This window comes from Megascapheus bottae, chromosome 11 (genome assembly GCF_031878675.1).
Source record: "Megascapheus bottae isolate mThoBot1 chromosome 11, mThoBot2.hap1, whole genome shotgun sequence".
Lineage (NCBI taxonomy): Eukaryota > Metazoa > Chordata > Mammalia > Rodentia > Geomyidae > Megascapheus > Megascapheus bottae.
This window is the reverse complement of record NC_143519.1, coordinates 33,286,738-33,299,933: the sequence shown is the minus strand read 5'-3', so window position 1 is coordinate 33,299,933 and position 13,196 is coordinate 33,286,738. Positions and strand designations below refer to the sequence as shown.

At 33.2% G+C, this 13,196-nt stretch overlaps 1 protein-coding gene across 6 annotated transcripts in view; it reads left to right on the top strand.

The window, feature by feature from the left end:
• The window catches only part of Tdrd3 (tudor domain containing 3), a 103,811-nt gene that overhangs the window by 60,619 nt on the left and 29,996 nt on the right, over window positions 1–13,196 (top strand). For all 6 annotated transcript variants that reach the window (XM_090342063.1, XM_090342059.1, XM_090342058.1 and 3 more), the window contains exons 10-12: window positions 610–735; window positions 4,845–5,686; window positions 8,743–8,868. In XM_090342063.1, coding sequence (XP_090198189.1) covers window positions 610–735; window positions 4,845–5,686; window positions 8,743–8,868 — 1,094 coding nt within the window. The remainder of the gene's footprint in view (window positions 1–609; window positions 736–4,844; window positions 5,687–8,742; window positions 8,869–13,196) is intronic.

Sequence of the window (13,196 nt, the reverse complement as noted above, 5' to 3'; positions counted from 1 at the left end):
TGTCTTTTATCAGCAGAACCTAAGTGTTACTGCTGTTAGGGATAACTTCATGTAATATTGTGGTAAGGAGGAGTATGAATTTTGAGACCATAATGCAATTTCAGAGAATTTATCTGTCTTCATAAAAAGACTTCCTTATTATGGCTAATAGAGAAAATTTGATGTAAAGTAACTGATTCTATTATTTCTAGCTTTATGCCACTTTTATACCTATGCAACCTTAATTTATCAAGAAAAAAACTTTATATGGTGTTAGTGTTTAGTCATAGCATAGTCAAAGATACATGTTTTTCTGAAGTTCAATTTCTGTATTTATTTTTAAATATCAATGGTTAAGAAAGAATTTTTTCAGATGATTTTTGTATTGATTAGTGATTTTTGTGAACCAATTCAAGTTTCTGGATAGACCACTTAGAATAGTAAAGATTGTATTCACTGTAGTAATTAAAATATTTTTAAAATTAAAGACATAGTATAATACATAGTACAGAAAGAAAAGAAATACATATAAAGTCCCACTAAAAGGTTGGTGTTTTAGTGCTCTTTTACATGTTGCGTTCTTTTCTTTTTAAATATCCATGTGTATACTTATGTGTATGTATACTTCAGGTAGAGGAAAAGGGAGGGGCCGAGGAAGAACTGAAGATGAAGATGATGTGGGGAATGCAAGACCTTCAGCACCAAGCACATTGTTTGACTTTTTGGAATCTAAAATGGGAACTTTGAATGTTGAAGGTAAAATAACTCAAAATAGATTTCGTCTAGTACCAACTCTTACTCATTATTATACAAAATGATTTACCAAAATATAATACAAAATGATTTCCCATTTGTGAACCTGTGTTCTGAGAGCTCATTTAGAGATTTATTTAGACCATTTCTTGATCTGACAAAACTACAGAAGAAAATTATAGTTAGTATATTCTGGAAGCATAAAAGTCAACTTACTTTACTTCCTAAATATATGATAAATTCTGTCACCAAAGTACTTTTAATAGGTGATCAGTTTACATATATAAATAGATTGGGTTTCTGGAAACTTGTATTGAGTATAAAATTAATCTTTCCCTTCTTTATCCACATATATGTTGCCAGAAAATGTTCAATGAATGAATATGCTTTTAAAGTGGATGTATTTTTAAGAGGATATCCTTTACCATAAAGATTGAAAATAGAAGTAACTGTATTAAGTATGCATCACTTTCATAAGCATTGAATATTGTAAATATTTTAACTTTTTTTTGTACAGAGGAGTTAGCATTACATAAGGCACGTGATTGAGTATAGTTTTTTTTTTTTAAAGTGTCACCCCCTCATTTTCTCCCATTTTTTTCCCTTCTGACCACCACCCCCCCCCCACTTTGGAAATAACACTTTTAATTCAGATTTCTTTTTAAATCCAATCAAATATACTTGAAAGGGTAATGCTTCTACTACAAATATCAGTTTATCTGCTAGATTATGTAGAAAGACACTGTATTATTTGAAAAAAACCACATATGATATAGATGAAATTTATCATCAGTAACATGTAATAGCTTGTTTTCTTGGTTATGAAGCATGATGTATTAATTTTCTGTTGTACAGTGAATTGGCACGAGTGTATAAATGTAGCCTTATTGCTGCTTGAATTTTGTTGATCAGAATTTCAGTGGAAATTGTGATCTAGTCTGAGGCTCAGAGTCCTTTGACATTCTTACTAGTTTAAAGTAGAATTTAGTTTCTTGCAGATGTATCATTGAAGTTTGTCTGCCTGCCTGCCTGCCTGCCCGCCCGCCCTCCCTCCCTCCCTCCCTCCCTCCCTCCCTCCCTCCCTCCCTCCCTCCTTTCTTTCTTTCTTTCTTTCTTTCTTTCTTTCTTTCTTTCTTTCTTTCTTTCTTTCTTTCTTTCTTCTCTTTTTCTTTTTTTCTCCCCCCACTCCCTGCTTGTTATTGACTGGGATTTGCTTTCAACTTCTAAGGGCTGTCCCAGGTGGTTACCTCATAGACAGTATTTATGTAGTATTTTCTTCTAGAAGACCAGCAGGACAATCTCTGCTTCCCCATAGCCATACCACTCCTTTTCTGACTATGACCTCTTGATTTTTCTTGCGCTAACCTCCTTTTAGAGTATTCCATTCACATCTCCCTTGATTCTATTCATCCTCATATCCTCCCACAATTCAACTTGATTCTGAATGTTTTAATTTGAATTAATAGTATTTGAACTGATAATAGTAATTCATGTATGACTTGCCATTGAAAAATTGTTGTATGAATGCTAGTGGTTACAAATAAGCTTTAATTTTAAAAATGTTTTTCTTCATAACAGCAATATTAATTTACTGTAGAAAGTATTAGAAAATGGTCATCTAATCATGCCTTATTATTAGCCTCAGGTTTATTCTTCAACAGTCACTCAGTGAGGAGAAATGTAGTAGCAAACAACACAGGTCAGAAATCTTACTGTAGCAGAGCAGAGACTGAAGCAGTTCTGCTGTGCCACTGATTTGCTAGTTGCCAAGGCACATAGGTGTCTGAGTCATTCTCAGTGGGGTTTGGGGGAGATAGATGGCCCTTCCAGAAGTGAAATCTGAGTGGAGACCGAAGGAGAAGCCAGAGGAAAGATGAGACATGTTCAGGCACTGCAGGCACGGACATTTTTGTCAGCATGACAAATTGAAAATGCTCAGAACAAGTCTTAGCACTTTTACCAGAAAACAAAGCTCTGTTTTAGGGCAACTGGTAGTAACTGATTGGAAAAAAAGGTAAGCTTTTAGAAAAGGACATTGAAGAATATTTTTAAAGTTAAAAAATTAAAGTTTTATTACTTAGATTATAGGTATGAATTTATAATGTATCCACATTCTTCCAGTATGTTCACAGGAAATAAAAAGATTGAAATAGATTATCCAAACAGATATGTTAACATTTAGTGGAGATTTTTCCAATTACTATGTTTTTATTAAAAAAATATTTTTTGTGGTAATCCTAAGCTGAATTCCATGAGAAAATACTGAAAGCCACTCATGGTAATAAGTCCATATGGTTATTAATATACAACTGTAGTTCCGTTGAAGGAGACTTACAGAGGGAAGTTAATGGTGGAATTTGGAACCTCATAGTTAGTTAATCCCAGCTGTACCCCAGGATAGTTTTTCAACCCCCTTTGAGACCTCAGTTAAAAAATGGGGATGTTAGCTGGGTGCAGTGGCTCACACCTGTAATCCCATCTACTCACGAGGCTGAGATATGAGGATCATGGTTCAAAGCCAGCCCAGGCACAAAAGTCCATGAGACTCTTATGTCCAATTAACCACCAGAAAATTGGACATGATGCTGTGGCTCAAGGAGTAGAGTGTTACCTTAAGCTGAAGAGCTCAGGGATAGTGCCCATGACCGACCCCCCCCCCCAAAAAAAAAAAACAGAAAGAAAATGAGGATGTTATTTTAATTGCATTCTGAAGTAAACTCATTTGACTCTTTAACATATGAAGGATTTTCCTGGACTAGACCTTTTGTTTTTAATTGAAGAACTAAGATCCCCTACATATACCAAGCCAAGTTGGGCCTTCTATCTGTATTTGTTGTTTTCCTTCTTCTGTTGGTAGACCAGTATATTCTCATGAAAACTTATCTTTTATGTTTGGCACCTTCTGATTATCATAGATATCAATACCCTATCCCACTAAACTATTCCAGAATAGTTTAAGCAAATTTGATCTCTAAACAAAGCATGTATGAGAAGTATACTCCAAATATCTATCCAGGTTGCACTGATAATTAAGGTACCTTCATATTTTATTTTGAAAACAGAATGATACTTACTCTTTTCTGATAAATAATCATCAAGAATCCTTTGTCTTAAAAGTGCTATGGGTCATATGCATAAAGTTTCCATGTGGAGTATCCACAAGAAATAATCAGCCTGCTCTTTTCATTCTCTAATATTTATACATTTTTGTTGGAAGCATTCTTGGTCATCAGACTGAGCATGGTCATGTTTTCTCTCTTCTTTGAATTACTCCACATAATAAATTATGACAGCACAAATTAAACTTGACCTTTTGTCTCTCTAAGGAAAAAAATTTAAAATGAGCACAGTTGTTAACATCATTTTCCTTATATTTGCAGGGCTTATATTCTTGAGAAATGTTTCTCTTTCAGTGTTCCTGACTAGTCTTTGACTCTTCCATATTTGAAAGTCTTTATTTTCTGTCACAATTAATAGGTGGTTGAGTTGTTTCTGATTTTTGCGCTTTTTTTTTAAAGCCTGTTTCAATTGACTTTTGGCTCTCAGTGTTGCTGTTGTTAGAACTTCAGTGATTTCTGTTTTGTTGTTACTGGACCAGTTTGAACTTGTCTGTGAACTCTTTTATCACTAAGAGTCATAAATGTCTCTTTTATTCCTATTTGTTTTCTAAATGATTTACCTGACACCTCTCCATATTCAGTAGGTACTGGAAATATAGAGTGGGCTTAAGAAAGGAAATAAGCAAGTGTTGCATAATTTTATAGCCATATCTGAGTTAGTAGCATATATTTCTGTCTCACTAATGGTTTGGTAATTAATTGCTAGAATCAAGTAAATGGCTTTGTTGTAGGAGTACAGTCATTAGATAATAGCATTATGTGACTTTTGAATAGTCACCATTTTTTTCTTGCTTTACCTCTGAAATGTTGTTAACTTGGAAAACTGTTAGATAGGCAGGATTAAGGCAGCAGAGAATTAGGATAATGTGGGAAGATGGACCAAGATTAAAATAGAAGTTTGATGATTTTTGTATTAGTGTAATAAGTGCAAGCTATCATTATTAATGTGGTGTCTTTATTTTAATGTGTGTGTCATATACTTTGACTTTTCAGAACCTAAGTTACAGCCACAACACCTTCATCAGGGGCAGTACAGAATGTCAAATATTGAGCAAAATGGAGTAAAAGATAATCAAGCAAGACACCTTCCTCGAAATGATTCCAGGCAGACAAGAAATGAAAAACCTCCTCGTTTTCAAAGAGACACACAAAACTTAAAGTCAGCTTTAGAAGGCAGTGGATTACCTAGAAATAGAGGTTCTGAAAGACTGAACACTTCAGCAGGAGCTGAAGTGTGGGCTGAAGAGAGAATCAAGTGTGATAGACCATATTCTAGATATGATAGAACTAAAGACACTTCATATCCTTCGACATCTCAGCACAATGATGGTGCTTTTAAAAAAAGAGATAACTCTATGCAAAGTAGACCGGGTAAAGGTCCATCCTATGGAGAGGCAAAAGAAAATCCACTCCCTCAAGAATCTATAGATTATAATAATCAAAAACGTGGCAAAAGAGAAAACTACACAGGTAACCCTGATCATTTTTATGACAGGAAATCACGAACACTAACTAATGAGGCTTTCAGTAGTGTAAGGATTGAAAAACATTTTAATACTAATTATCAACATCCTGTCCGAAGTAATAATTTCATTGGTATTCCAAATGGAGAGACAGAAATGCCATTGAAAGGAAGACGAGTAGGACCGATCAAGCCAGCAGGACCTGCCACAGTTGAACCTTATGATGATAAAATATTTTACAGTAGTGGGCCTAAAAGAAGATCTGGGCCAATTAAGTCAGAAAAAGTGCTAGAGTCATCTATTCCTATGGAGTATGCGAAAATGTGGAAGCCTGGAGATGAATGCTTTGCACTTTATTGGGAAGACAACAAGGTATGGATGCTGCATGTGTTGTGCTAATGTGTTATTAAGAGAAGCATTCTGTTAGGACTTTGTAGAACACTCTCAATTTGGAACTATGACTTTGTCTATGCTTGTAACTGTTTAAAACTTTTAAGTATATTTATAGATATATAATTTATAAAAGGAAAAATGAGATATTTAATAATATTTTTTAAGTGCTGGTAGGTATCTTTCCCATAAGATTTGGTCAAGTGAAACTTACTTTTAACTTACATAAGAGAAAAGTACTGTAAAAGCATAGTCCACCTTTATTTCTCTTAGCATTTGCTGCATTAGAACTGCATGCTTTTACTTATATGTCAATGGTTGGAACTGTTTCATCTGGCCTCTAGGCAAGCTTGAATAGGAGATGTAGACGTTCTTCATGAAGTAAACTCACTCTCCTAACTCAGGCTACCTTCCAAAATGAAGGAGATAGTTGAATTGATCAATGAGTGATTTTCTATCATTGTAAGGCCAGAAAGAGTGAAGTGATTATAAAACATTTATCTAGGCAACATTGTTTACTTGAAAGAGAATGCTCACTGTATCACATGCTGTTAATTATGCATATATGTACATATATACACATATTTATCTGTCTACCTAAAATACACAAATAGATAGATGTACACAATCTTTTCTTTTTGGTTTGTATCTAAGGTGTTAACATTTGCTAGGCAAGTGCTTTCCTACTTAACTGATCTACATCCCAGCCTTTTTGTGAAAGGTTAAGATAAAGATGGAAAAAAAAGCTAAAACAACATATTGCTCAGGTTCAACTTTTGAAAGACTTGGTAAATGATTTAGACTTTATATTAAAATACCCTAAGGATTATACTGTTAAATAGTAAAGGCAATACTATTGCAGTAAACTTTTACAAAGCCCAAAACCAACCCTTAGGAACAAAGAATTTCCTTTCTGGCTGATTGATTAAAAAAACAAACAAACAAAAAACACTACCACAACAACAAAAAACCCCAAACTGAAACAAAACAGAAAACAAATGAAGCAAAGGAACAGAGTACTACATGTACTGAGATGAGTGATTGAGTATCTATGGAGGATGGATGGGTAAGATGGTTCTGGCTGTGTGCATTTTAACATCACTTTAATTTAAACTGTACTTGTAAGGATGAGTGAAAATGGGATTTGTTTGCTATCTATGTCAAGTATATTTAAAATAATGTCAAAAATGTCTGAAAAAGAATACTTAACAAATAACCAAAATGTTTCAAACTGTTAGGTATATTCTTAGAGTAACTAAATGATCTTTTAAACTCATCTTATTTAAATTGCTTTGTATACTGTTTTATAATGAAATACTTTGGACTTTAAACATATCAAACTAATATTGGAAGTAAGATAAGTAATATCTTTTGAAAATGATGAACTAATTACCTTCTGAAGCCATTTACCATACAGTTAGCTTTGTGTGTGTGTGTGTGTGTGTGTGTGTGTGTGTGTGTGTGTGTGTGTGTGTGTGTGTGTTGTGTGTGCGCGCGCCAGTCCTGGGCCTTGAACTCAAGGCTTGGGCACTGTCTTTGGGCTTTCTCAAAGCTAGAACTCTACCATTTGAACCACAGCACTTTTTTCTATGTATGTGGTATCAAGGAATCAAACCCGGGTCTTTGTGCATGCTAGACAAGCTCCCTACCACTAGGCTAAACTCCAGCTCTACAGTTAGCTTTTAAATGTCAAGAATAGACAAGTTTCTCATTTCTTAGCTGGAGACAAGGATAGGAATTAAAGAAAAGGAGTTGACTTGTGTAATTATCATTAAGAAAATATAATCTTAATTGCATTGTAAACGCTGGTTTAGAGTTGATCTCTCAGTATTATCCATTACTTAAAAAATTTCTTACAAACACAAAGGATCTTTAATGCTATTTCCATTAAGGATTGGAGAATTTTGGATAGTTCTCCTTCGTCTAATTCACCAATCTAGTTCCACTCTTTCCCAAACAATATTATTTCAACCTCCAAATTATTTTGCTTGCCTCAAACCTGATCCCTCTTAGACATGTGATCCACCCCTGTGATGCTGGTCTTGGGCCAGTAGATTACATTCAGTCAAGTATGTAGACCTTCTGTCATTTGACTCTTTCTTGCTGGTTGAATGGTCTCACAGACTGGTGCTGCACTAAAATTTATTTTTTTACACAAGCCATTAATTTTTTCTAAAGGTCATTTACATAGGCCACTTCTCTCCCCCTTCCCCAATTTTCAGGAATTAAAAATATTGCATGCTTGATGTGGAAAAGTTTCTAAAAAGGGGCTTTAAAAAACTTACCACTTTGCTTCCAGGCTGCATGTTGCCCTAGCTATGTTTCCTGTTTTTGTTTTTTTAATTGAAAAATTTATTAACATTGATTTTTACATCATGTTTCAAATGGCATGTTTAACAAATAAGTATTCAAGAAGGGAATCTCAATATATAATCACTCGCTCTTATATTAGAATAGATAATTAAAATTAAGCTGAGGGTTTGTATGTCATAGGTACATATTAATGTATATAATAAGATACTATGTCTATAGAGTATATAGCCCACCATAGATTTTTATATCTGGGTATGTGGATTGATATATATTATGGTACAAGTACTCCAATCTGACTACTCTCAGTTACCAAAAAGCAAAAGTTAAAATTGTAGTATGTAAATCAGGTTCTTATGAATCTGTTACTGTATATCAGTTTTCAGAACCAAGCAGTAAGCTGGTAAGTTTCTGGTGTTACTGTATTTCGGGCCTTAGTAATGCTTGCTTTTTTTACCTTTGTCATAGAACTCAATGGTGAATTCCCTTTCTTTGTTAGCATTGTTTTTGTTATGTATTTCTGTTGTAAAATAAATTATTTGTCATGTATTCTCATTGGTTATATAAGAATTAGTCTCAATGTTAGTCAAAATAGTATCTAAAGGTAAGATTTCTTAAAAAGTGTTATATATTGTTATAATTTTACATTTTGGGAATTTGTATTTCTGCCAGATACTACCTTTAAGGACTGCATTGATTGCTATATTTAAAACTTTTTGCCTCCTCAGTTTTACCGAGCAGAAGTTGAAGCCCTCCATTCTTCTGGTATGACGGCAGTTGTTAAATTTATTGATTATGGGAACTATGAAGAGGTGCTACTAAGCAATATCAAGCCTATTCAAACAGAGGCATGGGTATGTGATCCAAATTCTGTACAAAGACATAAACTATTTTGAAGAACATGTATAGCTATGAAAGACTAGTTATAGTGAAAGGAAATTCGGAAATGGAAAAAGTTTTTGAATTTGATGAAAACTGGCTACCCCCCAAGTGATTTTAATTTAATTAATTATGCTGAACTAAAATAAAATGAATGAATTGGAAATTCCTTGCTTGTAGAATGTGTTATTATATTCGGTTTGAAAATAAGTATCTTTATTTAAATTTGCCAAAATTTTGTTATGCATAAAATGTTTTTATGCATAATTCCTTTTTTCCACAAATATGAGTTTAAAGTTGACCAAATTATGTCTAGCAGCTATGATAATATAAACTTAAGAAAAATACTTCAGATTATATAAGTTCACACTGCATCATCACACACACTTATGTATGTATATGTGCAGAGCAATCATAACTATCTGTTGAATAATTATTTGAATAGTTTCATTGAAAATTATTTGTCAAAGATGTGTAATAATATAGATCATGTAATTTAAAATTTTTGTCTTCATAAATTCTATTTTATATAGGAGTTTTGTTACTTTATAATAGGATCTCAACTGCATTTAGGTAAAATCAAGAATAGAAGATATATTAGAGGTTTTATTAAATAGTCTTCATTCCTCTGAATTGTGGGAAGCTGTTAACAGCAAATTTAGGCTTATAAGATTCTATTTCCCTAAAATATCAAGATCTGCCAGAAAATTATATCATCTAGACAGTATTTTTCATCTTTGAATTTATACCTTTTTTCCTTATAAACTGGCTTTAGCTTTGGTCTTTTAAAATCCCTGTACTACTCAAATGTGAATAAAGCAACAATACAAAACCTAAAAAAGAAATTATCTTTAGGGCCATAGATCTTTTTATTTTTCTGCCTTTTCATTTTGGAAAACTTATCATTTTCTAAGATAATTTATTGTTGTCATATTTGTTAGTGTAATATTATTCATGGCTTATTTAACATCTTATTTTCTTTTTTTCACTCTTTAAAATTTAAGTATTTTAAGCCAAAACTCTAAAATATCACCCATATTTAACTTACATCTTTTTAAGTTCATCTAACCATATTTACTAATGTCTTTATGACTATTTTCTTTCTCTTTCTTCCACAAGTATACTTCAACGTTTTGACTGTGAAAGTGATTATTTATTGGATCTATATTTCTAGCTGCTGAGTCCTATATATATATATATATATATATAATATTATATTTCCCAACTGTTTTAACCACAACAGAGTCCAAAGAAAATTCTTTTTTTTTTTTTTTTGCCAGTCCTGGGCTTGAGCTCAGGGCCTGAGCACTGTCCTTGGACTTTCTCAAGGCTAGAGCTCTACCACTTGAGCCTCAGCACCACTTCTGGCTTTTTTCTATGTATGTGGTACCGAGGAATCGAACCCGGGTTTTCATGCATGCTAGGCAAGCACTTTAACCACTAGGCCAAACTCCCGGCCCCCAAAGAAAATTCTTACATTGTTCTAATGAAATTTTTAGAGCACTTAAGGAAAGATTAATTTATTTCTTGTCTCCAGAAAGAATTATATATATATATATATATAAATGGTTTTCCTTTCTTTTTTTCTGCTATTATAAGGTTGCCCAACTGAGAAACAAATTTGTTATTCTTGCTATAGTGCTTCCATTTAGAAGTGCTTGGTTGCTGAGGTGTTAACTTTCTTTTGACAGTCAGTGGCTTTTTCCAGTTTCTCCCTTACTAGTCTTTTTTCTTTACCCTTGATAATAAGTCATATAAGCTAGGCTGGGCAATAAATTTCCAGATATTGTAGTCTATCAAATGATTCTTTTCTGAACCACAATAAAACTTTCATATTGTTTATAGCTATTTCAATATTCACCTATGCTTTCTTTTTCTTTTTTTTTTTTTTTTTTGCCAGTCCTGGGCTTGAGCTCAGGGCCTGAGCACTGTCCTTGGACTTTCTCAAGGCTAGAGCTCTACCACTTGAGCCTCAGCACCACTTCCCGCTTTTTTTTTTTCTTTGTATGTGGTACTGAGGAATCGAACCCGGGTCTTCATGCTTGCTAGGCAAGCACTTTAGCCACTAGGCCAAACTCCCGGCCCCTATTTTTCTATTTTGTTAAAATGATTTTTTCTATAGTTACTTAAAACATCTTCTAAGATATTTAAAAATTTTTACAAAAGGCCAAGAGTATGGCCTAGTAGTAGAGTGCTTGCCTAGCATTCATGAAGCCCTGGGTTCAATTCCCCAGTACCACATACACAGAAGAGGCCAGAGGTGATGCTGTGGCTCAAGTAGCAGAGTGCTAGCCTTGAGAAAGCCCAAGAACAGTGCCTATGGTCTGAGTTCAAGCTCCAGGACTGCCCCCCCAAATATATATGTATATACATATAAATATGTATAAAAATATATGTATTTATATATATAAAATGTGTATGTATTTTTAATAGATACAATCAGGGTAGAATCACTAAGTCTTTGGAGATGTTAATATTTCTTTTCTCTTACTTATAAATAAATGCTTATTGATTTTTTTGTGCATTAGTTATGATAACAAGAATTTTTGGATTATGTACATCATTGAGGGAAAGATCAGCCATTCTTCTTCATCTGTGCGAATAATGTCTTCTTGAAATATAGAAACCACCTGCTTAACATTTCTTCATCTATCACTATTTAAAAAATATGTATGTTGCACATGTACATGGGAAGCCCCTGCAGAAATACAATCTATGTGGATGGATGTCAGTACATGCAATGTACAGTTAGAGTTGATTCTTAATTTCTGAGAGAATTAGTGTTGTTAGTCTATGAGAACTTTTCCATTTTTGTAACTAGGGATTATAACAAAGTTTCATTAATCAAAAATGTATGAAATTATCCATAGCACAATATTTCATTGTACCATAAGAAGGTAACTACTTAATTAAAACATACAAGAGAAATTAAAGGGCTTCAAAAGGTGCAGGGAAGTTGTTAGAGGCCATAGCACAATTATTCATTTACACTATAGATTGTGAGATTTTTAATTTTTTAACTCCTGCACTACATTAGTATTTTTTAATTGTAAAATAATATTGTGTCTTCTCTTAAGGTTTATGTTTGTTATTGGAAAACCTCTTCAGCTTCCCCAAATGATGATTTAGTGAATATGTTTTAAAGTAATTTGCACAATAGCAGTCTGAATATAAATCAATTTTTATAGGAATCAGTTGCTTGTATTGTTTTCATCCAAATTGTAAGGATAAATTATTAAATAAAAAGCTTGAAGTGTTAAGAGACTCATGATTCATAGTCTGTTGCATGGACAATTAAAATAAAAACAAGTTAATACTTTTAAAATCTAAGTGTTAATGTTATTCACATGAAATATGGGAAATATTTTACTATTTCCTTTTGTAGACCCAAATCTGCATATAACTTTTTTACATCCAGAACATTCGTAGGGATAACATTTTAGATGGATACAATATGCGTTCTAGCTATGATTAAATACTTTATTCCCTTCGGAACGTCTTAAGGTTTTTGTAAGTCATCCTTGGTTTTGTTATTGTAATTGTTAGTTATTTTTAGCTATATTTTCTTTAGGTCTTTTGGCCACAGTATGATACTCGGTTATATAGCTTTTATTTTTTTTTATTTTTTTATTGTAATTAGTAAAAGGGTTACATGATATTTGCCAGATAGAAGGTGCATTAATTCACATACATTGATACCCTTTCACATGTCTTGGTACCCATTACCCTCCCCCCCACACCCCCCTATGTAGCTTTTATTTAGGAAACTTCCAATTACTAAATCTGATTCATTTACAGGTGACTCTGAACTGAACATATGCTCCAGTTTTCCCCATTTTCTTTAAGGAATGAGTTCTTTGAATATTATGTAGTTTTCCTTATTTTCCCAAAGCCAGTGAAATATTACGGAATTATAATCGGAAAAAAACCCGTTTCATATATATATATATATATATATATATATGTATGTATGTATACACACACACACACACACACACACACACACACACACACACACACACCAGTGTTTGAACAAACATTAGGAGCAAAAAAGCTGCTTTGTGTTCCCTGAAAACCTTTTCTAAATTGCTTTGTTTGCCCCTGTAAGTAATACCCGAAAACCCATTAAGAAAAGAAGCCAACCTAGCCAAATTGGAGACATTGTAAAATATCTTGGCATTGTCACCTTTTATCATTGCATTTGAATTGCCTCTCTAAATGTGGGAAGACATTGTGGAGTCCTGGTTTTCTGAGTATATTCAGGATCTAGCTTATGTTGAGATTTTGCTGCAGAAAATTTTAG